The sequence below is a fragment of the Vipera berus genome, assembly GCF_964194415.1.
Source record: "Vipera berus genome assembly, chromosome: 4".
In the NCBI taxonomy this organism is placed as follows: domain Eukaryota; kingdom Metazoa; phylum Chordata; class Lepidosauria; order Squamata; family Viperidae; genus Vipera; species Vipera berus.
Window position 1 is genome coordinate 120,820,414 of NC_138206.1, and position 26,495 is coordinate 120,846,908.

The following is a 26,495-nucleotide window of genomic DNA, read 5'->3' on the forward strand; positions in this document are numbered from 1 at the left end:
TTCTCCGCCCCCCTACCCCCCTTTTGAACAGAACCTGAGAAGAATCAGGAGTTTGCTCCAAGCTTTGCTCATCATCTCAAATCTAATGATCAAAAGCCCTTCATCACTTCTCTGTATCGGAGGCCATCGGTCAAGTCATCCATCTCCTTGGTGAACATCTTAGAACTTGAAGAATTGTCCTCTTCCATAAGAAATCCGGTCTCCACTTCTCTTTCTGACCCTTGGATCCAGAGAAGCTTTTTCAGGTCACACGGTTCTTCGGACCGCAGTGTTAATTTTTTGCACAAAACCTTGTTTTCCTCCTCTCCTGCCGATTCGTCTGAGTCAGACTGCTCTAGTCCAAGCCCTGTCATATTCTTGGATGAAGAAGGGTATCAGAAAAGCTTGAAGGCAAAGCTTCAACTTCCCAAAATCCCAGTAGGGAAAGAGGGGGTAGAAGATTCCGACTCTGAAGTCAGCGAGTTTTTTGATAGTTTTGACCAACTTGATGAACGTGAACAAAATTTGGAAGGCAGTCCTAAAGGTTCTCGAGATCCCACCACCGCAAGTCACACGTCACAGAAAAGCATTGTCTCGTGTAAGAAGCCCTGCTCCACAACGTCAATGAATCCTCAAAAATTCAAGTGTGATCGTCCAGTGCTCCCAGCTAATGTAAGGAAGCCGACACCTCGCAAACCGGAATCTCCATACAACAATCTGTTGGATGTCCCAGATTCTCCCCGCCTGATCAAAAATCCAGCTGATGATCACACGGCCTTGTTCAGCCCAGTCAGATCTTCTGCTTTCAGCCCGTTAGGCACTTGCTTTTCCACGGAATGTCTTTGCCGAATCAATCGGGATTCCTTTAGCCAAAACCACAACGTGGTCTATCACACCTACTCGGATTTTGCAAACAATATTTCCTTTGAAATTCTGGGTTCTGTGTGTAATGCTAGACCACCCTCGTTGTGTAGATGCACACAGGAGATTATCAGCCAGAGTAGGATTGTCCCGGAAGAAGAGAAAGAGCAGACGACAAAAACCCAAAGAGAAATATTTAGAAAAGGACTTCATAAGAAAGATAAATCCAAACACAAGTCTGAGGTGATTAAAGACCACATCCAGAAATTTGCTTCAGAGCTGGTGGAAACGAGTTTTGGAAGTGCATTTAAAGATCTTCAGAAAGGTGTTTCTTCATGTACCAATGCACTGTGTCAGTTGGCTGCTAAGTTGACTTCTTCGGTCTTCCAGATGGCCTTCTACGAGATTGGGAGGCAACAGGCCCTTTTACTGAAAAAGAAAGCCATAAATGGTTTAGCAGGTTTTTTGGTGAGTGAAGCCGTCACAGGGGCTTTGAAAGAACTATACTCCATGAAGCAACAAATGTTTACGAACACCGTTACCAAATTTGCAGCAAACCTTGCCGAGGAGCTGATATTTGAGGGGATAATGGAAGTTTGTCAGTTTTCACATCCAGCGACGCCAACGGCATCTCAGCAGGGCTCCTTCCAGTATGACAATAGCGTTGTGTGGTCCTATGCCAGAGACTTGTCTGAATCCGTTATCCAGGATGCTTTTATTGAGCTATCACAGGTCGACGTGAGCTTTACGTCGCAAGCTGCAATCAGCGTTTCCATGGACAACGTACAATATGTCGGTACGGAAAGGGTGGTGGAGTTAACCCAGACATCCAGTGGATCTTCTGAGCTTTGTGAGAAAGTGCCAGTGGCCTTGAACCCTGCTTGGGAATTCAGAAAGGAACGCACTATTAATAGAGCCTTGCTCTATACATCTGGCATTGCAAGTTCAATTCCGGTGCCCTTAGCTGGAAGCATCCTTTCTCAGCACCAGATTTTATGGAATGAAGCCAAAGTCAAGAATCAGTCGGCCTCCGAGACCAATCTCTCCTACAAAGGGCCCATGGAAACATGTTGTGCCACCAGAAAGAATCAAAGTGGAGTATCCTCACTTAGAAATATCTACCTGACCACTGGTTTCACACCGGAGAACGAATGCAAGCCGCCCGACCAGCCTGAGGCCGGCAAACTTGCTGAAATATCGAGCATCAATAACTTTTCAGGAACAATGGTCGATATGATCGTATCGGAAGCCTACGAAGCCGTCACGTCTTCCAGGGTTTCTAAATCGGCCGAGCAGTACACAGGCCTGTTACAAATGAAGAATACTCCCTATTTGCAGTGCATCGGGAAAGACTCCTGCAAGAACATGTTTGCTAATTATTTGACCAAGCGGATCGTAAAAGAGTCTGTCGATGAAACGAAATCGGCGTGTTCGGCTACCAGTGAAAAATTAGCCTACTGTGTTGGACTGGGAACCAATGCAAGAAGCCATAAGAAGGAGTCGCAGAGCGTAGCAAAACAAGGAGATAACACGAAGAATGTCCCAGTTATTGTGGGTCAACAGCAGATGCCTTTAAACAACATATCGAAATTTCATATCTCTACCGCTTCTCCGAATCGGTGTTTGCTGTTGGGATGTAAAGATGGCGTTCAGGAAAAAAAGAAACGGGTGGTTTGCAAACCATCCACTAGTACACTCTCTCCTATCGTGTCGTTTGTCAAATCTAATGAGCAGGTGCCAGATGTGGAAGATGGTTCAGCAATACCGATCAGTACTTTACTTGAAAAACAGAGCACGTCTAAAGCCACAGGAGGTTCTGTGTTTGGTCGCGAAATGCCTTTTTCAGAAATAAACAACTGCTCCATGGTGCTTAAGTGTGAAGATGCACTTCAGCTGGATGATAAATTGAGTGTCGGAGAGAGAAATCTTCTCGTGGTAACAGAAACACCACCATCCACACCTTTAATACCTTCTCGGGCAAGCTCAGAGTGGAATTTAAGGAAGTTAACCAAAAAGCTGAAAGGGGAATTAGCAAAGGAGTTTGCACCTGCTACACCCCCTTCAACTCCTTACGTACCAGACACAGATGGCATATACACTCCGGAATGTGAAAATTTAGAAAAGGAAGAGTTTATGCTGAAATTAATGCGGTCTCTTTCCGAAGAAGTGGAAAACAAGGAAGTTGAAGAACCATCTGCAACACTGATAGAGCGCATTCAACCATCGGGACCGACAATAGATTATGCTGACCATCTGGCAACTCGTATCATCTCTATGGCAACTGGACAGGCCTCTTCACGCTTGCAAGATAAAGCTATTCTGAAGAATGGATACTTGCAAGTAAGCGCGGAAGACAAAAGACGGGAGTATTCCACACTTGTTAACCTTCCAGAAAAAAACACGCACTCTTTGTGGATTTACGCTGGTGAAATGGCTGGAAGAGTCATCCGAGAAGCCAAGAAAAGGGTCAACTCAAGGCAGTGTAAACTTCTGAGGCTCAGCCAAGTTAATTACGAGGGCGATTGCTTTCATCTGAAAAGAAATTACCACGAATGTTGGTCGAAAGACAAAAGACAAAAGTCGTGCGGCAGAGAACCGGACGGTTCCGTTCTTCCCGTGCCCCTGAATTCAGAAGCTTTGGGTCTTAACTCCAAGTATCCGAGCTGCGAAAGTGTGACGGATGAATACACCGATCACATCATTCGGATTTTGAAACAGGAAGGGGGACACAGTGACCTCATCATGGATAATTTTGCAAGTAGGCTTGCTTACAAATCGGTGAGGTCTGGAATACAGCAAGCCGCCAGGAAACTCCAAGTGAAGTACAGTAGAAAGATAAGTCCCGAAAAGAGCTCCAGGCTAAACGGTAAGCTCGAGATGTTTGAGGCGGCCAAACAGGATGTAGATCTAAAGAATCAGAAAAACAGCATGATGCTTCATCTTACAAAGCAGTCTTGTAGGAGCAGATGTCCCTTACGTGGACCTGAAAGTTCAAAGTTGCTGGATTTTTCGGAATCTCTTGCTTGTCAGATCACATCGGATGCCAGAAGGACGTTCGTGTCCACAGCGGGTTTACCCAAATCTTTAACGGATTCCTGCTTGTACCAACCATCCAGAGATGATAAAGTCACAGATTTTAAAGCAACGTGGACTCAAAGACTGTCTTCTTCACGTTGCAAGCAGAAACTGTACCACAGCACGGAGAGTTTGAGGGACTCTACCTACCAAGAGAATGTTTTACAAACCATAGATCAATACGCAAAGAAGATAGTAGACGACACTTTAGAAGTGAGTTTAGAATCGGCTCTTCGGCAAGCTCCTGAAGGCTGGACAAATGGAGAGAGATTAACCTGTGGCAAAAAAGTGATTCCATTTTCTATAGCTGCCTGCAAACACTGCAGTTTGAAAGAACGTCATTCCCGCACCGGAGGTTCATCTCTGCAGCTAGTTGGACAAGAACTTCCTTCTAACGTTAGATACTCTTCAGATGGGAGTGTAAACATCACCTTGCCTAAATCTCACGTGCTTCATTTGGACATCCCCAAAATTGACGTCAATATGGATGAGAAGGTTGTATTGGCTGAAAGCCTTGCCTCTGTCACTTTGGACCGAGCAAGGAGGCAGCTGAGCAACACCAGTTTGACAGCAGATAGCGGAATCAGCCAAGATGGGGTCAGTTTTGCCGAAAGTCTAACCACGGAAATTATGATGTCTTGCATGACAAATATTGCTCCAGCCATCAATATCAGGTAATGTTGATTTTTTGCATGGAACATATACTGTAGGAGGCAGAGTTGAGGGGAGGGCAGAGTTGAATGAGTCATCAGCCTAGAATTGTTACGTTCCTATAAACAGTCTAACTCCAACTCCTCTTGAATTCTGTTGACCCTTATCTAGCACTAATTTAATATTGAACTGGGGGGGGGGAGTTAAACGAGTCACCAGCCTAGAGTCGTTACGTTCCCACAAACCACGTTAGTCCAACTCCTCTTGAATTCTGTTGACCCTTACCTAGCACCAATTTAGCATTGAACTTGAGTTGACAAGATTAGGAGAAGAGAAGGAGAGTGGGGGAGGTGGGGGTTGGAGTTAAACGAGTCACCCTCCTAGAGTCGTTACGTTCCCCACAAATGGCCTAAGTCCAACCCTTCTCAAATTTTGTTGACCCTTATCTGGTGCCAGTTTAGTATTGAACTTCAGCTGACTAGATCAGCTGAAGTCCACAAGTCATAAAAGGGCCATGTTTGAAGATCCCCTGGACTAGATTAATGTCAGGAATCCGGACCATATGTTAGGTTGCAGCTCAGAAGATATTGATTGCTCCCATCTAGGCACAAAAATACATAAGGGGTGGAACTGATGTCACGAAGCTTGTTTCATCCTTCTGAAACAGCCATTGAAACTTGAGGACCCCTCTGGAGTAGGCTCCGTGTGTGGTCAAAGGCGAAGCAAGGTCAGGTATCTGGAATGCAAGGACAAATAGTGATGCTACCCTTTTAACATGTATTAGCGCCATGGAAACAGAGGGAGTGAATTCAGCTGAATCCGTGGTCAGCCAGCATACTGCAGATGACAGCACGGGCAGCTGGTCCAACCTGAGTTTTGATGATGAACATCCAGATGAGAGCAGCAGCTTTCTCCACCTCAGCGACAGGTAACTAAAATTTATTTCTAATGGTGACTGATGATGTCCCATCAGTCAGTATCAACTCTTAGGGACCACCCAGGCCGAAGCTCTCCAGAGTGAATGTTTAATGTACAGTTTTGGATGACATGGCTGGATAACCCTTCTCAGACTGTGAAGGTCCATGGTTGACTTTAACAGGCCTTAGCTTGACAAATGGGTGCTTTCTAAATGTCGAATGATTTAAGCTGTGAGACAAGGCATTTGTTACCAAAAAACCGTGGTGGCGCAGTGGTTAGCGGTCTGACTCTGCCCACAGTCTGGAGTTTGATCCTGACAGAGCTCAAGGTTGATTCAGCCTTCCGAGGTCAGTAAAATGAGCACCCAGATTGTTGGGGGCGGTAGGCGGACTCTGTAAACCGCTTAGAGAAAGCTGTGAAGCACTGGGAAGCGGTATATAAGTTGAAATGCTATTGCTATTGCTAACTCTGCCCACTGCCAGGAGTTTGATCCTGACGTGCTCAAGGTTGACTCAGCCATCCATCCTTCCGAGGTGGGTAAAATGAGGACCCAGATTGTTGTGGGGCAAGAGGCTGACTGTAAACCGCTTAGAGAGGGCTGAAAAGCACTATGAAGCGGTATATAAGTCTCAGGGCTATTGCTATTTTATTTCCCCTAAAATGGTTCTAGACCCAAAGAGAGATCTAGAAACAATCTAGAGCATAAGTAGGTCTGGGGACTCCATTACTAGACTTTTTTCTTTTTCATGACAAGCATCCATGCCAGATTTTGCCACCATCTTATTTCCTGACTTTCATGCATGATCTGCCATCTCCACCTTCTCTGATGCCTTGCCCTCTAAGTTGAAGGTCCTCAACTGGATCCTTGAGACAGACCCCCACCGATATGGGAGTGGGAGAAAAAAAATACTTGTGGACTGGCTTTTTCTTCTCCTGATGGTCATCCTTGCTGGTTGTTCTTGGACGCTTCTCAAAAGTGGAGCAGCCCCTCCATAATCCATGTGAAACAACCCAACGGACTATAGCAGGGGTAGGCAAGCTTGGCTCTTTTCTGACTCGTGGACTTCAACTCCCAGAATTCCTGAGCCAGCCACGCTGAGGGGAAAGGGAGAGGTTTCCAAGCTGAGCCATGCTGGCTGAGGAATTCTGGGAGTTGAAGTCCACCAGTCCTAAAAGAGCTGAGGTTGCCTACCCCTGGACTATAGGAAGTTCTGGTGGGACTAACTGTCTATTTTTTTGTAGTTCAGCCCTCTTCTCTTCTCTCCTGGCAGTAATGCTAACAGCAGTAGCTGGAGCAGTCTTGGTTTAGAAGGAGATTTGTATGAGGAGAATTTGTCCTTTCCAACATCAGACAGGTTGGTCAAACCAAGACCCAACAACAGGACAGTCCCCTTCTGTTTTAATGCATGACCATGGTTACTTTTCAAGACCAACAATCTGGTGCATTTCAGTGGCAAATCACTCTCGGCCTGCTTTTCACTTACACAGCCATGCTGTTCCTTAACAAACTCCATACGGGGTGTGTGTGTGTGTGTGTGTGTGTGTGTGTGTGTGTCCATTTTGATTGTGTTACGGTGTGAATGCCTTTGCAGAAAGTACGACAACCATCCAATCTATTTTGTACATCTCCCGCTTGCTGTTCCCGCTCCTGTCTTGTTATTTCTTCCTAAGGATAAGGGCTCTTGCTTCCTACAATATTTCTGGCTTTTTTTTTTAACCGAACCCCCAACTCAATCGTTCTCCTCACTTCTCTGCTACCCCTTAGAAATCTTTTGTAGATCTTTTGAAGCAATACTTTCTTCTCGAAATCATTTGATTAAAAGAAAAAGAAAGAAGGAAGGAAAGAAAGAAAAAGAAAGAAAGAAAGAGAGAGAGAAAGAAAGAAGAAAGAAAGAAAGAAAGGAAGGAAGGAAGGAAGGAAGGAAGGAAGGAAAGCTAGGAAGGAAGGAAGGAAAGAGAAAGAAAGAAAGAGAGAGAAAGAAAGGAAGGAAGGGAGGGAGGGAGAGAGAGAGAGAGAGAGAGAGAGAGAGAGAGAGAGAGAGAGAGAGAGAGAGAGAGAGAGAGAGAGAGAGAGAAGAGAGAGAGAGAGAGAGAGAAAGAGAAAGAAAAATGGACTTTTATTTATTTTACCCGGGAAATTTGCAAGCTGCGTCGCAGGAAATGGTGTGAGAAGCAAAGCTTTCTTTTCCCACCATGATCCCTTACCACTTTTGTCAATTCATACTATTCTTTCTTGAATGTTCATCCCTGTCTGCCCTTCGCCAAACGCATTCATATATGGTCACCCGTTCTCATGGCACTCCCTTCTTTTCTAGTGATGGAACAGAAGACAAGGAGGAAGAGCTTAAAGATTCCATGGAAGGTAAGATTGAAGAGGAGTGAGCGTGGATTATATTGGCACTGATACTGGCACAGTTTGGTCACCGTGCTGCAAAACAGATGCTAAGACTCTGGAAAGAAGGCAGAGAAGAGCAACAAAGATGATCAGGGGACTGGAGGCTAAACCATATAAGGAACGATGGCTGGAATCGGGCATGTCTAGTCTAGAGGAAAGAAGGACCGGGGGTGACATGATAGCAGTTTTCCAATCCTTGAGGGGCTGCCACAAAGAAGAGGGGGGGTGTCAATCTATGTCTAATTCAGGGGTCTCCAAACTTGGCCACTTTAAGACTTGTGGACTTCAACTCCCAGAATTCCTCAGCCAGCCCTGCTTGCTGGGGAATTCTGGGAGTTGAAGTCCGCAAGTCTTACAGTGGCCACGTTTAAAGACCCCTGATTTAGTTTAAGGGAAAGGAAGGACTGGGGTGACCTGACAGCAGGGTTGAATTGAATTGAACTGAATTTATTAAATTTATATGCTGCCCTTCTCCCTAAGGACTCGGGGCGGCTCACAACCATAAAAAGTTAAAAAACATAAAATACAAAATTTAAAAAAGAATTAAGCGCTAAATGCAATAAATACATAACAATTAACCCAATAAAACCAAATTTAAAACTATAGTCAGTCCAGGCCCGCTTGTTGGAACAACCATGTCTTCAGGTCACGGTGGAAGGATCGAAGGTCAGGGGCCATCCGCAGCTCCGGAGGCAGTTCATTCCAGAGGGTCGGTGCGCCCACGGAGAAGGGTCTCCTGGGGGTCGCCAACCGGCATTGCCTGGCCGACGGCACCCTGAGGAGGCCAATTCTGTGGGAGCGAACCGGATGATGGGAGGTTGACAATGGCAACGGGTGGTCTCGCAAGTACCCCGGGCCTAAGCCATGTAGGGCTTTAAATGTAATTACCAGCGCCTTGAATCGCACCCGGAGGGCAACCGGAAGCCAATGCAGCTCACGCAGGAGTGGTGTAACATGGGTTGCAATATTTGAGGGGCTGCCACAAAGAAGAGGGGGTCGACCTATTCTCCGAAGCAACCGGAAGGCAGGAAAAAGAAGTACCAGATGGAGGATGATTAAAGAGAGAAGCGACCTAGAACTACGGAGGAATTCCCTGACAGCGAGAACCATTAATCCGGGGGACCGCTCGCCTCCGGAGGTTGTGGGTGCTCCATCCACAAGGAGAGACTGGGCAGCCATTTGTCAAGAATGAAATGAGGTCTCAGAGAGAGACGGCAGGCTGGGTTCCAAACGCTTTATTCGCTTCAGCTCCGGACAGCTGACAAGCGGAGAAACCCTTCCTTTTATAGCGAACTGTCAACTGTTACGACAAATCAGGAAACCGTATTCTCCCGCCTCGAGGGCGGCGACCAATAGCCTGCCGGTAGCTTTGACAGCTCCCGGGCGATTGCGCTTGCGCAGCTTGGCAGGGGAATCCGTCAGCTGCTGGCTTACCCGCTAAGGGGAGGCGTGTTAGGGGAGCCGGCATTCTGACAGCTCGCGGCTGTCAGCCGGGCCGGTTCTTGCGCCTGCGCAGCCTTTTGACAGCTGTCACTGTCAGTGGCTGCTGCTGGCCTGTGCGCGTGCGCGGTTTCTTCCGGCAGCCTTTTGACAGCTGTCATCTGTCAACGGCTGCTGCGTTAGGGATTCCCTGGTTGTTTTCGGGCCGGGAGATTGACCTTATAATGTCAGTATACAACAGTCTCCTGCTTGAGCAGAGGGCTGGGCTAGAAGACCTCCAAGGGCCCTTCCAACTCCGTTATTCTGTATTCTGATACACGCTAAGTCTACCCAGGAGAGCCTTCTGCCCAGATGGCTTTTATTTTTTGAGACTTCTCCTCACTGAGCAGGAATTTGTCTGACAGAGAAAATGGCAGAAGGGTAAACTGCAAGAAGGTGTCAAAAGAGGAAACCACATTGAAAGAGCCACTTCAATCGTAAGGAGTGGGTTAGTCCAAGCTGCGATGGACCACAAACTGGGCTTTTGCCCAGAGGCCCGGCCTCAAGTTAACTCTCAGGGGTAGGCAACGTCGGCTCTTTTATGACTGATGGACTTCAACTCCCAGAATTCCTGAGTCAGCTATGCTGGCTCAGGAATTCTGGGAGTTGAAGTCCATGAGTCATAAAAGAGCCGACGTTGCCTACCCCTGTTACTCTGATTCACATTTCCCAAATGAATAGAGAAAAAGGAGCAGCTCCAACTTATGGACATTATTAAGCATTCTTTTTTTTAGCAGAACAATTGCTCCCTGCTAAATTAAACATCGACAAAGCCAGAAATTAAACTCCCCTCCCCTCCCCCAAACTGATGGCATGTAAGACACTTCCCTTCGTTTTCTACGCAGTAAGGAGAGTTTAACAGTAGATAATGGGTTACTTTGAAAGCCCAACTGCTTTTGGAAGGAGAAAGTTGGAAGGGTCCTTGGAGGTCATCTAGTCCAACCCCCCTGCTCAGGCAGGAAACCCTACGCCATTTCAGACAAGGGGCTGTCCAATCTCTTCTCAAAAAACCTCCAGCAATGGAGCATCCACAACTTCTGGAGGCAAGTCGTTCCACGGTCAGGAAATTTCTCGGAACTAAGGACTAAATTTCTTAGAACTTAAGTTGCTTCTCTCCTGGATCAGTTTTCATCCGTTGCTTCTTGTCCTGCCTTCAGGTGCTTTGGAGAACAGCTTGACTCCCTCTTCTTTGGGGCAGCCCCTCAAATATTGAAAGAACGCTATCATGTCACCCTTAGTCCTTCTCTTCATTAGACTAGACATTTTTTTTATTTTTTATTTTTAATTCCATTTATATCCCGCCCTTCTCCGAAGACTCAGGGCGGCTTACAAGCTTAGCATTCCCGATTCTTGCAACCGTTCTTCATATCTTTTAGGCTCCAGTCCCCTGATCAACTTTGTTGCTCTTCTCTGCACTCCTTCTAGAGCTGTGGTGGCGAACCTATGGCACGTGTGCCACAGGTGGCACGCAGAGCCCTCTCTGTGGGCACACGCGCCGTCGCCCCAGTCCTAGGCCTTCAGCTGGGTTTTATAAAACCTTTTCGCTTTAGGCCTCTGCCGCTGTGTGCAAAAAAAAAAAAAGTTCAATCAATCTATTTCAACTTCTCTCGGGGAAACAAAAAAAGATCTCGCAAAGTTGGAATTGATTGATTGAACTTTTTAATTCCCACCCAGTCTGCCGTTACCACTGCAGCCACGCCCACCCAATGGGTCACGCCCACCCGATTGGCCACACCCACCCAATTGGCCACGCCCACCCAGCACCCAACGATACATAAGTGGGTTTTGGGTTGCAGTTTGGACACTCGGTCTCTAAAAGGTTCGCCATCACTGCTCTAGAGCCTCAACCTCTTTCTTATATCATGGCGACCGAAGGAACCTTTTACTCCCCCATTCATTTTGCCAGCAAAAAGATAATCCGAAAGTTTAATCTGCATATTTTTGATTTAAAAAAAAATCACAACCACCTGCCTTGTCTCTTGGGAACCGTCACAAGAGAAATGACTTAAGCATTAGACGTGGTTGACATGCACGGAAGGCAAAATAGAGATTGCCTCTCTTCATCTTTACTTACTCAGTTCTTTATCACGATCTAATTTCCTTAGTTGTTATAGTTGGTGGTGTCTCTTCAGTGGTGGGATTCAGATAGGTCAACAACCGGTTCTCTGTGGGGATGCCGCTTCCGGAAGTCCATTCTGGGCCTGGGCAACAAAAGATTAGCTACTGGTTCTGCTGAAGTGGTGCGAACCGGCTGAATCCCACCACTGCGTCTATGGTTGATTGTTAGGATTTTGAACCCAATTTGAGAGAGAGAGGGAGGGAGAGAGGGAGAGAGGGAGAGAGGGAGAGGGAGAAAGGGAGGGAGAGAGAGGGAGGGAGGGAGAGAGAGAGAGGGAGGGAGGGAGAGAGAGAGAGGGAGGGAGAGAGAGGAAGGGAGGGGGGAGGGAGGGAGAGAGAGGGAGGAAGGGAGGGAGAGAGGGAGGGAAGGAGAGAGAGGGAGGGAGAGGGAGGGAAGAAGGGAGGGAGGGAGGGAGGGAGAGGAAGGGAGGGAGGGGAAGGGAAAGAGAGAGAGAGAGATGGGTCATTTAAAAACGTGAACTATACATAAATAAAATAGCTATATCACTTCATATTTCATTTCAAGTAAATATAAAGTGATATAGTATAGACACATAATAAAATAACTATCACTTTGTATTTACTTGAAATTGAATTGTAATTGCCAGTCCGTTTTCCTTTCATCCAGTTTGGAAAGATCTTCTTTTTTTGAGCTTCTCGCCCCCCCCCCCCCGCTTGCTTTTACCACTTTGTCTAATTTGATGTAATTAGCAAACTGACCTGATTGCTCGGCGGTGCTTCCCTATCAAGCCTTAGCAGCAATTGGCTCTGTTTGCAAAACGATTTGTCTCATTTGTGGACTAAAATGTGTGGCTGACTTTTCCTTTTCCTTGGCTTGTCCTAGAGGTGAGGAAACCCACCCAAGCTTTGGTCATTGTGAATGTGGATGTTGGTCCATGCACGGTGGATCCCCAGCTGAGAATGACCCTGCAGTGGCTTAGTGCATCCGAAGCAGATGTGGCTGAGTTGCGTTTCCATGACGACACGCCGGGAGAATTTGTTCTCGTGAGTAGCAAAGATGTAAACTTACAAGAATTTCACTCGGACTTGGTCTTCAGACTTCAGACACTTGAGGAACCCTTCTCTTTATGAAAAATCAGTGTGGAACTCATTAATGCAGGGGTCTTCCAACTTGGCCCTTTGATGACTTGTGGACTTCAACTCCCAGAATTCCTCAGCCAGGCACACGTGCCTGGCTGAGGAATTCTGGGAATTGGAGTCCACAAGTCATCAAAGGGCTAAGTTGGAAGACCCTTGCATGAATGAATACATATCAATGATACCTTTGTTTGAATCATCTGTTAAGGTTGCCATAGGATGTTCCAGGGAACTGAGTTTAAATTGTTGTCATTCAACCACGGTGTCATGTCCAAATTTGTTGTGATCCATGGACCACAGCATGCCAGGCACCCCCCTGTCCTCCCCTGTCTCACAGACTTTGTCCAAAATCATGTTCATTGCCTCGATGGCACCATCTAACCATCTCCTCGTCTGCTCTCCCTTTCTCCTTTGGCCTTCCATCTTTCTCAACATCGGGGTCTTCTCCAATGAGTCCTCCTTAGGTGGCCAAAGGACTGAGGATCTGTCCTTCCAAAGGACAGTCAGGGTTGATTTCCTTCAGGATCGACCGACTGGATCTCCTTGCTGTCCGGGGGGACTCTTCAAGAATCTTCTCCAACACCACAATTCAAAAGAATCCATTCTTGGGTGCTTCAACCTTCGTTATGGTCCCGCTCTCGTAGCCCTATTGTGAGGTCCCGCCTCAGCTATCTACTCGGGAAAGCATGGCCCTTGAAAGAAGCGTTATATCAAAAGAGCTTTTACTGAGAGAAGGTGATGGCAAGGAAGTCAGGCGGAATCTGAAAGTCCCGCTCAAACCGTTACGCTAAATCCCCCAATATGGAAACTCCACCCCAATGCCCCAGTTCATCAGGAGCCAATCCGCTGGCATGAAGATGTTATGAGAACTTCCTCCCTCTCCCTCCCTCCCTTTCTCCCTCTTTCCCTTTCTCCCTCTCCTTCCCTCTCCCTCCCTCCTTCCCTCTCTCTCTCTCCCTCCCCCTTCCTTTTCCCTCCCTCCCTTTCTCCCTCCCTCTCCCTCCCTCTCTCCCTTCCTCCCTTTATCCCTCTCCCTCCCTCTCTGTCTCCTTCCCTTCCTCCCTCTCCCTCCCTTTCTTCCTCCCCCTCTCTCCCTCTCCCCTCCCTCTCCCCTCCCTCTCCCGTCTCCCTCCCTCTCTTCCTCCCTCCCTCTCTACCTCCCTCTCCCTCCCTCCCTCTTTCCCTTCCTCCCTCTCCCTCCCTCTCCCTCTCCCTCCCTCCTTCTCCCTCTCCCTCCCTCTCCTTCTCTCTCTCTGTCTCCTTCTCTTCTTCCCTCTCCCTCCCTCTCTTCCTCCCCCTCTCCCTCTCCCCCTCCCCTCTCCCTCCCTCCCTCCCTTCCTCCCTTTCCCTCCCCCTCCCCTCCGTCCCTCCCTTTCTCCCTCCCTCCCTTCCTCCCTTTCTCCCTCTCCCTCCCTCTCGCTCTCCCTCCCTCTCCTTCCCTCTCTCTGTCTCCTTCCCTTCCTCCCTCTCCCTCCCTCTCTTCCTCCCCCTCTCCCCCTCCCCTCCCCCTCCCTATCCCTTCCTCCCTCTCTCCCTCCCTCCCTTTCTCCCTCTCCCTCTCCCTCCCTCTCTCTGTCTCCTTCCCTTCCTCCCTCTCCCTCTCTTCCTCCCCCCTCTCTCCCTCTCCCTCTCCCCCTCCCCTCTCCCTCCATCCGTCCCTCCCTCCCTCCCTTTCCCTCTCTCCCTCCCTTTCTCTATCCCTCTCCCTCTCTCTCTCTGTCTCCTTCCCTTCTCCCTCTCCCTCCCTTTCTTCCTCCCCCTCTCTCCCTCTCCCCTCCCTCTCCCCTCTCTCCCTCCCCCTCCCTCTCCCTCCCTTTCCTTCCCCCTCTCCCTCCCTCTCTCTCCCTCTCCTTCCCTCCCTCCCTTTCTCCCTCTCCCTCCCTCCTTCCCTCTCTCCCCTCTCCCTCCCTCCCTGTCCCTCTCTCTCTCTCTCTCTCTCTACACCTCTCCTTCCCTTTTCCCTCCCTCCCTCTCTCTCTCTTCTTGGTACCTTTTCCTCTGGATGGAAAATGAACATAAAACTACAGGCAATTCGTGTTGGCATCTGCGCTGAGTCTGACTCTCAAAATCAGGGCTTTTTTTCTCATAGAACGCTTTTTTGGATGGAACCTTGTAGGGTAGGCAAGGTGGGTTGTATGACACGTGTGAGTTCCGGCACCTTTTTCTTTTACAAAAAAAGCACTGCTCAAAATGATCCCAACTCTACAATATATAAAGATCTGACCGCTTTTGTCTTTATCATCCTGATGTTTCCCTTTCATATTTCAGTTCGCCAAATTGCAAAGTGTTCAGAATCCCTTTTCTCACGTTGGTTGGTGATAAAAGTTGTACAGTCATAATGCATTTCCTGAGGCATTTTTTTATGAAAAGGTTCTCCGCCGATTTCCTTTGGGTGACATGTGGTGGCATGGCTAATTTGCCTCCTGCACTAAAAACGGCTCGGCTGATTTGAATGTTTCCTTCAAGTGCATTGCATCCTCATTGCTGTTGAAGACCTTCTAGTCAACAATTTTTGCCGCATGTTTATTTCCGCTACGCTATTTCTGTTTTCTCTCATAACAGCTACACTTAATTCTTATTTTTTTTTCCTGTTGCCTTTTCAGTGAGAGCGCTCTCTGAAGCTCAGCATAGCCTCCTGTTTAAGCATTCAATGTTTAAGAGAATCGTCAGTATCAAGAATACAGAATGGTTATTATCAATGATAAGATACTTTTGATTAGTTCTACTTTCATTTGTGTAAATAGAGATACAGTATAACAGAAATGGAAGATGGTAGATTGTGTGTATTTGTGGTGATCAAACATGCCTGATTGTGTAATTCTAGGGGGGGGGAATAATTGAAGGTTTGATAATGTCAGATTAAGACCCTAATCTGATATTTTTTTTACCAATTTCTGCTTGGAAACATCAGGCAATATTTAAAATTATTCTGGTAAATGAATACCTGCAAAGAGTGCAGAGAAGAGCAACAAAGATGATTAGAGGACTGGAGGTTAAAACATATAATGAACAATTGAGGGAACAAGGTATGTCTATCTAACAAAGAGAAGGACTTGGGGGTGACATGACAGCAGTCTTCCAATATTTGAGGGGTTGCCACAAAGAAGAGGGGGGTCCACCTATTCTCCAAAGAACCTGAAGTCAGGACAAGAAGCAACGGATGGAAACTAATTAAGGAGAGAAGCAACCTGGAACTCAGGAGAAATTTCCTGACCATGAGAACAATTAACCAGTAGAAGAACTCACCTCCAGAAGTTGTGGGTGCTCCATCACGAGAGGTTTTTAAGAAGAGATTGGACAACCAATCTAGAAGAAGACTAGAAGTCCTCCAAAGTCCTTCTAACTCTGTTATTCTGTTCTATTCTGTTATTCTGGATCACCCGAAGGTAGAGCAAGAAGCAAAGGATGGAAAACCAATCAAGGAGAGAACCAACCTAGAACTTACTAGTGGGACATCTTCAAAGAAAAACAAGAAAGTCTAGTTGCCTCATGAAAAAGCCCCTTTGTGACTAGAACTAAGTAGAAATTTGCTGACAGTGGGAACAATCAACCAGTGGAACGGCTTGCCACCAGAAGTTGTGGGTGCTCCGTCGGTGGAGGTCTTTAGGAAGAGATTCGGCTGCCATTTGTCTAAAATAGTATGGGGTCTCCTGCTTGAGCGGGGAGTTGGACTAGAAGACCTCCAAGGTCCCTTCCAACTCTTGTTATTCTACTAAGGCTTGATGATGACCACATGAAGACCCTAATCTGATACTTTTACCCATCTCTTTTTGAAGATATCAAGCTGTGTTTAAATATGACTTTGAATCCACTTTCATTTTCTTCCTTGGAATAGTAAAATGCCTTGCAATACGATCCTCTCTTTGAGTTCATCCATAAGCAGGTAATGACCTCATTGTGATCCGAGTTCTGTGGTCTTTTTTAGAGAGAGAGAAACAAAACAAAAATGACCTTGCCTTCCAGGTACTTGCTTATTTGTACAGATCGTGTTTCACCCGCAATTATGTACAGCCACATCTCGATTTGTATGAACTCACGGTGTGTAATTAAGCGACCTTATTGTCCGCCAGGATGGCCTGCTCTAAATTCAACTCATTAAAAGCCATTTTGGTTAATCCTTTAGACAGTCGTTATTCAGAAACTTCCAAGGATCCCTAAGGCAGCCATTACGGCGTTTAGCTTTTTTAGAAAGTCACATTGAAGTAAAAGACGTTGGCTAATGAGTAGGTGAGTCAGAGAACCCTGTGGAAACGTTTGTGAAATTGTGAAGCAACTCTGGGTGACCTTAGGACAGGCGTTCTCTCTCAGCCCTCGGCAGAAGAAGGCGATAGCAGCCCACTTCTTTAAAATATTGTCAAGGAAATGAGAAGGGTAGTCCCCAGGACTCAAAACTGACTTGGAGTCTTAAAATTTGACTGGAATTCTGGACGCTGCTAAGGTTTTATCAAGTAGTACTATAATGTACAACTTTATCAAACTGTACTAAGGTCACAACTGGAATGGTGCAGAGAAGAGCAACTAAGATGATTAAGGGCCTGCAGACAAAAACATACGAGGAACGCTTGCAGGAATTGGTCATGTCTAGTTTAATGAAAAGAAGGACGAGGGGGGACATGATAGCAGCCTTCCAATATCTCAGGGGCTGCCCCAAAGAAGAACTGGGGATCGAGCTATTCTCCAAAGCCCCTGAAGGCAGGACAAGAAGCAACGGAGGGAAATTAAATCAAGGAGAGAAGCAACCTGGAACTAAGGAGAAACTTCCTAACAGTGAGAACAGTCAATCGGTGGAACAGCTGGCCTTCAGAAGTTGTGGGTGCTCCATCACTGGAGGTTTTTTTAAGAAAAGGCTGGACGGCCACTTGTCTGAAATGGTGCAGGGTCCCCCACTTCAGATGGGGTTGGTCCAGAAGACCTCCAAGGTCCCTTCCAGCTCTATTCTGATTGATTGACTATGTGGTCATCAATAAAGGAGAAATTTTGTAGCTCAGGGGTGAAATGAAGGGTCCTTGGTGCTCTCTGAGCTTGCTGGTTTTCTTGCAGAAGTTTCATTATCCAAACTAGGCAGCATCATCAGCGGTAGCATTGTCGGTCCCTGATCATCACTCTCTGGCGCTGATGTTGTTACCTAGTCTGGGTAATGAAATGTCTGCGAGAAAACCACCAAGCTCAGGGAGCCCTCATTATGTAGCCATCTTGGAATTGAGCCTGACGTCTCTGTTCTGGATCCATACTCCTCCTGTCTGGCCAAGATCTCCTGGGTAATGCAGGCAGATGGATCCAAGCAGTGGTTGAGGAAGGAGGTGGTTCCGCCATTTTTGAAGGAAATGGAGCGTTGCTCCCTACTCAAAAGGCTAATCGTGGAACTGAATGTCTAGGGCAGGGGTAGGGAACCTTGGCTTTTTGATGACTTGTGGACTTCAAGACCCAGAAATCCTGAACCAGCCATGCTGAGGGGAAAGGGAGAGGTTTCCAAGCTGAGCCATGCTGACTCAGGAATTCTGGGAGTTGAAGTCCACGAGTCATAAAAGAGCCCAGGTTTCTCTACCCCTGGTCTAGGATAACTGGTTAGCAAGACTACCCTAGTACATTTTCTTGCTCCAGATGTTCAGGGTTTTTTTTAATGCATTTTCTACTTACATTTTTGCCGTTTTGTTGAGAAGTGCATTCAGGCATCATGCTTTCATTTGGAAGTAGATTCTCTCCCGGTTTGAGAAATAAATTTAAGACACCCATACATGGAGTTCGTGCTTAGTGCTTAGAAGTAAAGTTGATGCAGTGAGATTGTCAAAAAAAAACAAACCCCAACAACAACAACCCTGCCATTGTCACCCAGTTGACATCTAAGGGGAAATATTTTGGTTACAACAATTCAGAAAGGATACAGGATTAACACAGTGTGATTGATGTGTTTGGTCCAAAGAAACCTTCAGGGTTGTTTTTTTTTAAAAAATAATAATTCAAAATTCCAGTTCTCTGGAATTCCCTACGTTCCCCTCTGCATCCTACACATGTGTTTTTATTCAAGCTGTGAGACAAGGAAAAAATTCCTCAGGGGCTCTGAACAGCAAAGCGTGTTTGAACTACACAAGCTTGGCTTGTAGCTGGAAATTCTGATTTCTGCCTTGTGTATCTTTACATCTCCTAAATTGCCACTCTGGAGTCAGTGGTTTCTACTGACAATAGAGTACATTTACCAAAGCAACCACACTTTATGTCATGGAAGGATGGAAAAAGAGATACGTTCACATTCATCGGAGCAATTGTTGAATGCCAGCTGATTCAGGACTCTTAGCAATGAATTGATTTGTCCGCATTTTTTTTTTAAAAAGCTGTTGCCCGCTAATAACACAGTCCTGGTCACTGGCACTCTTGGGAATGTCTTTCTGAAAAACAGGTTGAAGGACATGATTGGGAAGAAGAAAACCAGGTTTTGAGGATATCCATGACAGAAGTATCTACTCCCTAGCTCAAGAATTACAACTGTGTCTGTGGAGATCGTCAATCATCCAGGTTGTCCCCAAAGTGCTTTTCAAAAGGCAACTAGACTGACAACGGCAATCAGACTTGATGGGCTCCATATGACTTTGGGGTCCCCAGGCCTGCTGGCAGAACCATGTCTTCAGGGCCTTGTGAAAGAGTGTCAAAGTGGGGGCCAGTCTAATCTCCACAAGGGTGATGTTCCACAGCCAGGGAGCCACCATAGAGAAGGCCGTTCTTCTTTGTCCCACCATAACATTCTCTGCCTCCCCGGTCAGACAAGTCAGGGAGATATGACTGGGAAAAATACGCTCCTTCAAAGGGTGATGAAGCTCTCTGACCTCTTCTTTTGTGAGTCAGGGAGATATGACTAGGAAAAGATGTCCTTCAAAGGGGTGATGTCCTTCAAAGGGTGATGAAGCTCTCCAACCTCCTCTTTTGTGGGTCAGGGAGATACGACTAGGAAGAGATGTCCTTCAAAGGGGTGATGTCCTTCAAAGGATGATGAAGTTCTCTGACCACTTTTTTGTCGGTAGATGTGACTAGGAAAAGATGTCCTTCAAAGGGGTAATGTACTTCAAAGGGTGGTGAAGCTCTTCAACCTCCTCTTTTGTGGGTCAGGGAGATACGACTAGGAAGAGGTGTCCTTCAAAGCGGTGATTTACTTCAAAGGGTGATGTTCTCTGACCTCTTCTTTTGTGGGTCAGGTAGATATGACTAGGAAAAGATGTCCTTCAAAGGGGTGATGTCCTTCAAAGGGTGATGAAGTTCTCTGACCACCTTTTTTGTGGGTAGATATGACTAGGAAAACATATCCTTCAAAGGGGTGAGGTCCTTCAAAGGATGATGAAGTTCTCTGACCACTTTTTTGTCGGTAGATGTGACTAGGAAAACATGTCCTTCAAAGGGTGGTGAACTCTTCAACCTCCACTTTTGTGGGTCAGGGAGATACGACTTGGAAGAGATGTCCTTCAAAGGGTGATAAAGCTCTTCAACCTCCTTTTTTGTGGGTCAGGGAGATACGACTAGGAAGAGATGTCCTTCAAAGGGTGGTGAACTCTTCAACCTCCTCTTTTGTGGGTCAGGGAGATACGACTTGGAAGAGATGTCCTTCAAAGGGTGGTGAACTCTCCAACCTCCTCTTTTGTGGGTCAGGGAGATACGACTTGGAAGAGATGTCCTTCAAAGGGTGATGAAGCTCTCTAACCTCTTCTTTTGTCCCTACAGGGTGAGACTTGCCCTATACTTGGGCGCTGATATTTTCAGCAATCAGCTATTGGATTTCTCAATTGCCCCCCTATTCTTTTCCTTCCAGCTTTCAAAGACATTGCAGGAGAAAGGCTGGCGAGTGGGAGACCTCTTCCAGGCAGTTCTGAAATATTGCGAAGCCATGGAGAAATCTGCCGATGGGGACAAAGGCCTGGAAAGCAAAACGCTCTTTGTGTGGCTTCAGGAGCATGTCTGAACAGCCGGGAAAGTTTCTGCTCGCTTCAATGCTTGGATCCATCTTGGAAAAATGAAAAAGAAAGAGAATACGTGCTAGGTAGCAGATGTAACATAATTTGCATTGCGAGGAGCATTAAGCTGGAAGCAAATATTAACCGTACTGTACTGTCAAGTGGCTTTGTGAAACTCAGTGTGTTTTTTATCCTGTGTGTATGATCAGAATGAGGGTCTCCACCTGGCCTGGCCTCATCCGTCTGCAGCTCTGCTCTGTCCAGTTTGCTGCGGCGATGAGGAGATTTTTGCTTTCTCTATTTGAATGAGGATTCCTGCCAAACTAGGGCAAGGAAATGATGTATCATCTCAGTCTGGTTTCGTGTTTTGTCTCTGTCATTTGTGTCTTTGCCATTTTTCCTCGCTTTTTTCCCTTGAAACAAATTGCAGGTCAAAAATTAGTGTTCAGTGGGTCCAGCGATAGTCAGCTGCTGCCTTTTTCTCTGAGGGCCTCGTGGCCTACAGATTTGACCACTCATTTCTTTGCTGCTTCTGCCGACTTCAACCAAGTTCTGCTGATGAGGCTGAAGAGAGGCCCAAATTATATCAGAACTGGGGTAAAAGTAGAGGTCAGGGTCAAATTGCATATTTTATTACTTGCACCAACAAACAACCGAGTATTCTCCATTCCCAAATGAAGGACGGTTGAAGACCGTAATTCTCAATATTGGGAATATATTACGGTCTTCAACCACTCTTCATTTGGGAATGAAGAATACTTGGTTTTTATTGGTGCAGGTAATAAAATCTGCACTTTGATAAAAAATATTATACGGATGAAGAACATACGTCTACAATCCACGTCCTCCAATACAGCCGTCATTCTCGAGAACATTGTATCGGAGAACGTGGATTGTAGCTTGATGTTCTTCATCACAGTAATATTTTAATACTTCCTTTAGATATCAAATTATTATAGTCCCTCGTGAATACATTTTTCTTCCATTCTGTAAGACACTATCTTCATAAAACAAATAACCTCAGAGAAAAAGGCCAGAGTAGGCCAGTAGCTAAAAACCTTGAGTCTGTCAATCATTGTGCTTTTGGTTTATAAGGTGATGTCAGAAAACATATTTAATGTTGTGTCGTCAAAACATTGTTCCAGAACCAATGTTGTAGCTTTATAGGTCTTCTTCTTTTCTTTATGCAACTGCATTCGGTTAAATTGAGAACACAGCAGGTAAGATAATTTTGGCAGAAGATAATGTTTCTCAACCTTAGCCAGTTGAAGATGCGTGGACTTCAACTTCCAGAATTGAGGTTGAGGTCCACCCATCTTCAGATGGCTAAGGTTGAGAAATGCTGGCATAAGACATATCAGCATTGCATAATCATTTTGGAAAAACGATCACAGATCCAGGAGATTCCTCCATTTTGTGATGTGGATCAAGTTGGACTACTTTGTACTGGAGGGAGTGGAGAAGAGGAAGCTAGGTCTTCCTGAGACCATATCACTGCATCATTCCTGGAGGAGAGACCACCATTTCAAGCTGGAGAACATTGCTGTAGGGTTACTGGTGCTCTCTAGAAAACAGGCATTTGCTTCTGGTAAGGGTAAAAAAGACGATGGAATGGAAGACCTCGCCTTGACCAACTTGCCACGGTCAACTCACCACAGCCAACTCGCCATGATCAATTCACCTTTCTAACTCACCATGGCCAACTCACCATAGCCAATTCACCTTGGCCAACTTGCTGTGGTCAACTCACCACAGCCAACTCGCCACGGTCAGCTCACCGCAGCCAATTTACCTTGGGCAACTCACCATGGTCAGCTCCGCACAGCCAATTCGCCATGGCCAATTTGTCGCAGGACAACTCATCAAGGAATAACCCACTGGAGGACAAATCAACAATTCAATTATTTAAAATATTTTTAAAAACAATATTAAGTTTTGTCATGTTACTTTGTCCCTCCTTTGGCACCCTTTCTTTAATGATTCTATTCCACTATTTCTTTGATATGAGTGTAACTCTTGTCCCGCGGAGAGTTAACCAAGGCGGGTTGGCTGGAGCAGGTTGTTGTAGACCCAGCTGAGGATGCTGAAAGGAAGCAGAAGCCTGTGAGCTACATCAATGTTAAACTTCTCATTAGTCAACGGAGAGGAAGTGAGTAGCAGGTAGAAGGGGCCTGTGAAGATTAAGGAGATCTTCTAAGATTCATAATTGAGATTGGTGTTGTGAAGGAGGCATCCATACAGTTCCCAGAGGCAGAAAGATGTTGAACAATGTACCCTATTCAAGCCTTAACAGCAGGCTCAAAAGTTAATAGCTGAAGTTGTGGGACCGTTGTGTATTGTGGTCAATGTACTTGGTTCTGCTTTTCTCACTTGACTAGTACAGAATGTGGAATTTACCTGTCGTTCCAGGAATATCAAAATACGTCTCTGAATGCTGTTCTTGCGTTGTTTGTTATACACATTTCAGACTTCCTTTGCAGAGAGCGTTGTCTTGTTTAGGAATTGTATAATATTTTGAATTGCGCTTAGGTGTGTTTGTGTGCACGGGCGCACATGTAAGTATAGAGAATGAAAGTCAAAATGAACATTTTCCACCACTCTAATGGTGGCGGTGGTTAGAAAATGGATGCAATTAGATAACGAGATGTGAATTTCAAGTTGCACTAAAGTTGTTGTTTTAACAGTACTTTAAAATAAATTGTATATAAGCAGACTTCGGTGTGGTTTAAAATTTGTCTCTTCAAAGAAGGCAAGCCTCAAAATAATTTGAGAAGACAGCAGATGCAAGTCAATGAAATGTAAGTATTAAATTTAAGTATTTCCATGTTACTTAACAGCATTGGCCCAGTGCAGTATTATGAATTCTTGCTCTTAAGTAGTCTTGTAGCCATGCCATACAAAATTTAAGAATTCCAAATATTTAGTTTGTCTCCATGTATGTGTGTGTATATGTGCCACTCTCTCTGTGTATCTATCTATCTATCTATCTATCTATCTATCTATCTATCTATCTATCTATCTATCTATCATCTGTCTCTGCCTAAGATTATCTATCTGTGTCTGTCTCTGCCTATCAATTATCTCTATCATCTATCTATCTATCTATCTATCTATCTATCTATCTATCTATCTATCTATCTATCTATCAATCTATCTATCTAGTATCCTTTCTCTATCATCTGTCTATTATCTACCTATCTCTCTCTCTCTTTATCTCATCAAATCTCTATCCACCTGTCATCTTAGATGATATAAATATATCATCTTTATCTCTCTCTCTCTTTCTCTCATCAAATCTCTATCTATCCAATCTCTATCTATCCATCTCTATCTATCCATCTGTCATCTTAGATGATATACTGTAGATATCATCTTTATATCTATCTATCTATCTATCTATCTATCTATCTATCTATCTATCTATCTATCTATCTATCTATCTATCTATCTATCTATCTATCTATCTATCTATCCACCCATCCTCTCCTTTTTATCTATCTATCTATCTATCATCTATCTATCTATCTATCTATCTATCTATCTATCTATCTATCTATCTATCTATCTATCTATCTATCTATCTATTATCATTTCTCTATCATCTGTCTATTATCTACCTATCTCTCTCTCTCATCAAATCTCTATCCATCTGTCATTTTGTATCATCTATATCTGTCTGTCTGTCTGTCTGTCTGTCTATCTATCTGCCATCTTTCTCTGCCTACCAGATTATCTACCAGATTATTTCTATGTATCTATCTTGTATCATTTCTCTATCATCTATTTCTATTATCTACCTATCTTTCATCTAACCGCTATCATCTATCCATCTGTCATCTATCTATCTATCTATCTATCTATCTATCTATCTATCTATCTATCTATCTATCTATCTATCTATCTATCTATCTAGTATCATTTCTCTATCATCTGTCTATTATCTACCTATCTCTCTCTCTCATCAAATCTCTATCTATCCATCTGTCATTTTGTATCATCTATATCTGTCTGTCTGTCTGTCTGTCTATCTATCTGCCATCTTTCTCTGCCTACCAGATTATCTACCAGATTATTTCTATGTATCTATCTTGTATCATTTCTCTATCATCTATTTCTATTATCTACCTATCTTTCATCTAACCGCTATCATCTATCCATCTGTCATCTATCTATCTATCTATCTATCTATCTATCTATCTATCTATCTATCTATCTATCTATCTATCTATCTATCTATCTATCTATCTATCTATCTATCTATCTATCTATCTATCTATCTATCTATCTATCTATCTATCTATCTATGAACTAGAAGAACCAAGAAATATTCTAATTTTTGGATAGGCGAAGGGCAAATGCTGTTGCAATGGTAAAAACGTAAACTCCTAACAGGCAAAAGAAAGCAATAAAAGGATCTCAGAAACCAATTTTAGATACGGTTCCCTAGAGGATCAGGAATCACTTCCCACATGTCAGAAAATTTCCCAGGTCTCTCGAGTCTAGACAAGATCCTTTTCTGATCAATTCTTAATTTTAGGATCCAAGGCAGTTTTTCAAAACAAATTCTTTGAAAAGACAGATTTTAGAATTAGGATTCTGACTAATGTTTTATTCATAGAAGGGGAAAAGATATTCATGAGCCAGTAAACTGCTTTTCTGTGCGTTTCTAAGGTTTTGTATCCCACATGAAGATTGTTGAGTTCCTTTCCAGCCTTTGCATAAAGATCTGGCTGGCCCCACTTCTAAAAGTCTTCAGCAAATGAAGATGTGTTTGCTCAAAGCAAGATCAATAATCAAGTGTCTATTTCTGGATTCAGATCAAGGACACTTGTCTTAATAAGCACGAAGCACAGTAACTGCTTTGCTGGATCTCAGCCCAGTCCGGTAAAATTCAACCTCCCGTTTCTGAAAGTCAGCCAAATGCTCTAGAGAAGGTTAAAAACAGGCAGTCTTTCATCCAAGTTCTCTGGCAGGCTAGTCAGAAAAAAAACTTCTTTTTCAGAGCCCAGAATGTTTTTCCAATACTCTGACAGAGGGCAGACGTAGTATAAAGGAAAATTAGAAAAATTTAAATGTCAGTGAACAAATGCAATGTGAAATTGTATTTGGAAATGATTTTTTGCTGGAATTCTTGTAGATGGAGTACAAAACAGTAACATATACTTTTTTTGTTTTTGCATCACCTGAATCTTGTCAGGTTAAAACTAATGGTGATTTGCATTTTTAGGTTTTACAGACCAATGCGTGTGTAAAATCAATACAGAAGATTTTTACAGTCAGTTGGAATAATAAGGTGGGCAGCATATAAATTTAATAAGTGAATGGATAGGTGGATGGATGATAGATAGACAGACAGACGGATGGATGATGGATAAATTGATCAATAGATAATGTGGATGGATGGATGAGAGAGATATGATAGATGATAGAATACAGATGGGTGAGTGGGTGGATGGATGGATATATAGATTGATAGATAATGTGGATGGATGGATAGATAGATGATAGATAAATAGATAGAATATAGATGGGTGAGTGGGTGGATGGATGGATAAATATTGGTAGATAATGTGGATGGATGGATGGATGGATGGATGGATGGATGGATGATAGATGATGCAGATAGATAGATAATCTGATAGGCAGAGAAAGACATGATAGATAGATAGATAGACAGACAGACAGATACAGAAAGACAGATGATTGATAAATGATAGAAAGATAGATATGGATGGATGGATGGATGGATAGATAGATAGACACAGAAAGACAGATGATTGATAAATGATAGAAAGATAGATACAGATGGATGGATGGATAGATAGATAGACAGACAGACACAGAAAGACAGATGATAAATGATAGAAAGATAGATACAGATGGATGGATGGATGGATGGATGGATAGATAGACAGAAAGACAGATGATTGATAAATGATAGAAAGATAGATACTAGGGGGGCGTTCGCCCAGGTTCGCCTGGTGCGC

General features: G+C 44.6%; 1 protein-coding gene across 7 annotated transcripts in view; it reads left to right on the top strand.

The window, feature by feature from the left end:
- Positions 1-23,432, top strand: part of AKAP11 (A-kinase anchoring protein 11) — a 77,913-nt gene extending 54,481 nt beyond the window's left edge. For all 7 annotated transcript variants that reach the window (XM_081327988.1, XM_081327990.1, XM_081327989.1 and 4 more), the window contains 5 exons: positions 32-4,589; positions 5,351-5,494; positions 7,800-7,846; positions 12,321-12,481; positions 20,367-23,432. In XM_081327988.1, coding sequence (XP_081184114.1) covers positions 32-4,589; positions 5,351-5,494; positions 7,800-7,846; positions 12,321-12,481; positions 20,367-20,516 — 5,060 coding nt within the window. In that variant the 3' untranslated portion in view covers positions 20,517-23,432. The remainder of the gene's footprint in view (positions 1-31; positions 4,590-5,350; positions 5,495-7,799; positions 7,847-12,320; positions 12,482-20,366) is intronic.
- The last annotated feature ends 3,063 nt before the right edge of the window (positions 23,433-26,495 follow it).